At 64.4% G+C, this 2,739-nt stretch overlaps 1 protein-coding gene across 1 annotated transcript; it reads right to left on the reverse strand.

The window, feature by feature from the left end:
• Positions 1-468: 468 nt before the first annotated feature.
• Positions 469-2,484, reverse strand: IRX1 (iroquois homeobox 1). The gene is made up of 4 exons (XM_007951898.2): positions 2,456-2,484; positions 1,209-2,305; positions 809-881; positions 469-526 (listed from the first exon to the last, which is right to left on the reverse strand). The coding sequence occupies exons 1-4, from the start codon at positions 2,482-2,484 to the stop codon at positions 469-471; spliced, it is 1,257 nt and encodes a 418-aa protein (XP_007950089.1).
• Positions 2,485-2,739: the final 255 nt, after the last annotated feature.

A 2,739-nucleotide genomic window follows, 5' to 3' on the forward strand; every position in this document is an offset into this window, starting at 1 on the left:
GGGGCTGCTTTCCCCCAAGCGCCTGCCCCAGGCAGAGCCCCGGGCCAGGAATTCGGGACCCAGGACCCTCCCCTCCCAGCTACACACAGCAGCAGGGCCAGCGGGCATCATTTCACTTAGTTTATTAGACAAAAATATATGATTTAGACAAGTTCGCTGACGCGCTATTTACAACCTGAAATCACTCTATATACAGAAAGAAAGAAGGAAAACGAGACACAGCGCGTGGAGGCTTTTACCCAGAACCGACCGGAGAGCTGTGAGTGCGCCCCGAGCCGGGGTCGGGGCAGCGCGGACCCCGCTCCGGCCGGACGAGCCCCTCTCTGCAGAAAGCGATGCATGGGAGTCGTTGACGTCGTGGCCAAAACTGTCCTTTACACCAGTCTGAAATATTTGTCTTAATTTCTCCCTCATTCCCTCCCTTCCCAGCTCCCCCCTCCCCCCGCAAAAGTAAAAGAAGACCCTTAATCAGGCGGAAGGGAGGGCTGCTAGAATCCGCGGCGTTCCCTCCTGCGGGGCCAGCGAGCTGCAGGGGAAACAAAGCAAAAGAAGAAGACACGGAGCCTTGTCAGTGGATGGGCGCTGCGACCCGGCGGCGCCGGTTCCGCCAGCAGCGAGCCCTGGGGCGGGGTGGGCTCCCTTGCGCGACTCTGGCTTCAAGAGAAACCCGGGAAATTTGGCCCGCCCGCAGCGCGGAGCTAGTGCGTGGCGTCTCCGTGCGCCGGCCCCCACCTCCACCCCGGGCCCAGGCCGCTAACGTTCCCGACTCAACCCCCCCACCCCCATGATGAAAGCAAACCACACTCACTTGTCGCGCACGGGCTGGAAAGGAGATTTTAACTGCTGTGCCGGAGAGTCTGGCCTGGGGACTAGGTCTCTCTCTGCGATGGAGGGGAAGAGAAAAGCATTAGGACCTAAGAAAGGTGCGGTGAGGGGAGAAAAGCATTAGGACCTAAGAAAGGTGCGGTGAGGGGAGGTACGGTAGCGCAGAGACCAGCAGGCTCCTTCCCTCCCAGCCGGTAACAAGGGCAGGGACACTGCAATAAGCCCTCCACCCACCCACCAAGTCCAAGGCGGGCCACCCTCCGTGCATTCAGGCAGGGCTTCCTAGTCAGCCGCTGAGCTCGGTGGCCGCTGGCCCCTACACACGTCTAGGAAGAGCCTCCCCAACAACCGTATCCCCCGCGACGCGGGCCCCGGCCAAATACCTGGGAGCGTTGGGCTGCTGCGGGCCGAGGCCTTTTCGCCATGCAGCGCCCCCGCGGCTACGGCGACTGGTGGCTGCGGCGGCGGCGGCGCGGGCAGGTGCGGGCCGTGGGGCGCGGTGTGGGGCGAGCCGACGCCCAGGAAGGAGCGCATGTTGAGCAGCGAGCCCTGCGCGAGGAAGGCGCCATTGGTCCAGTTGGAGAACTTGCCGATGTGGCAGGTGTACAGTCCGTGGCTGGGCAGGAAGGCGGGGTGCTGGAGCGGCGCTCCCGCCGGGGACCCATGCGCGACCGGGTGGCCTCCGGGTGGCGGCGGCGGCGAGGCCTTGGGCGCGCCGTCGGGGCTGGTGGCCGTCTCGGCCAGCGACCAGATCTTGGGCTTGCTGTGCGGCGCGCCCTGAAGGCCGCCCGCCGCGGCGCCTGGGCTCAGCAGGCGCGTGCTGCCGGGCTCCGGGCCCTCCTTGGCCAGGCCCAGAGGCGAGTCCTGAGGCTTGAGCGCGTCCACGGCCGCCAACGGCGAGCCTTGGTCCCGGGCAAGCGGGACGGGGCCGGCGGGCGCACGCGGCGCCTCTGCCTTGTCCTCGTCATCCTCGTTGCTCTGGTCGCCGTCGTGTCCGTCGATCTTGTCGATATCGATGCTTTCCAGGTCGATCTCCTCGTCGTCCTCGGCCTTCTCGGGGTCGCCCTCGGTGTCGCTGCCAAAGAGGGCGCCGTCCTCCTGGTCCTTGCTGCGCGCGCCCCACGTCACCTTGTTCTCCTTCTTGAGGCGCCGGCGCGCGTTGGCGAACCAGGTGGAGACCTGCGTGAGCGTCATCTTGGTGATGATGGCCAGCATGATCTTCTCGCCCTTGGTGGGGTAGGGGTTCTTACGGTGCTCGTTCAGCCAGGCCTTGAGCGTGCTGGTGCTCTCGCGCGTGGCGTTCTTGGGCCTCCCGGGGTCCCCGTACTGGAACTGCCCGTAAGGGTAATAGGCCGGCGCCGTGTGGGCCGCGAAGGTGGCAGGGTGCACCCCGGGGTTGTCCTTGAGTTCATACTGTGAGCCCTGCAGCCACAGACCAAGGGAGGGAGCAGAGAGGGAGGGGGAGAGAGAAAGATGAGTCCTTCAAGACAGGCAGGTGAGGGCCAGCCTCTCCCTTCCCCCACCCCCATCCCCTGTGGCAGCCCCAGGCCCTTCGCTGGGCCTCGGGGTCTTTCCCAGAGCGGTGGGCCCCCAGTCCACTCCGGGGGAAGGAAAGGGTCAAAGCCAGTACCAGGCTCCAGGAGCTGCCCTCCAGGCCATCACGACGGACGATTTTGCCACTCCAGTAAAGTTCTAGCAAGAGTGCCTGACACTTTCGCAGAAGCAAAGCCGAAGCCACCACCCCCCCTTAGAATTTCTCCAAACCGCCTGCAACCTCCCCTCCCCCAAGAGGTCCAGAAACCCTGCCTTCCACGTTTCTCTGACTGGCTCACCTTTAAGTAGCGTCATAACACAGTTTTTCCGATCATGAAATACCGACAGCCCAAGGCCTTTCCTTCGACCCTGAGAGGGTCA

The sequence above is a fragment of the Orycteropus afer genome, unplaced genomic scaffold (genome assembly GCF_000298275.1).
Source record: "Orycteropus afer afer isolate SDZICR_OR568_19922 unplaced genomic scaffold, OryAfe1.0 scaffold00316, whole genome shotgun sequence".
Lineage (NCBI taxonomy): Eukaryota > Metazoa > Chordata > Mammalia > Tubulidentata > Orycteropodidae > Orycteropus > Orycteropus afer.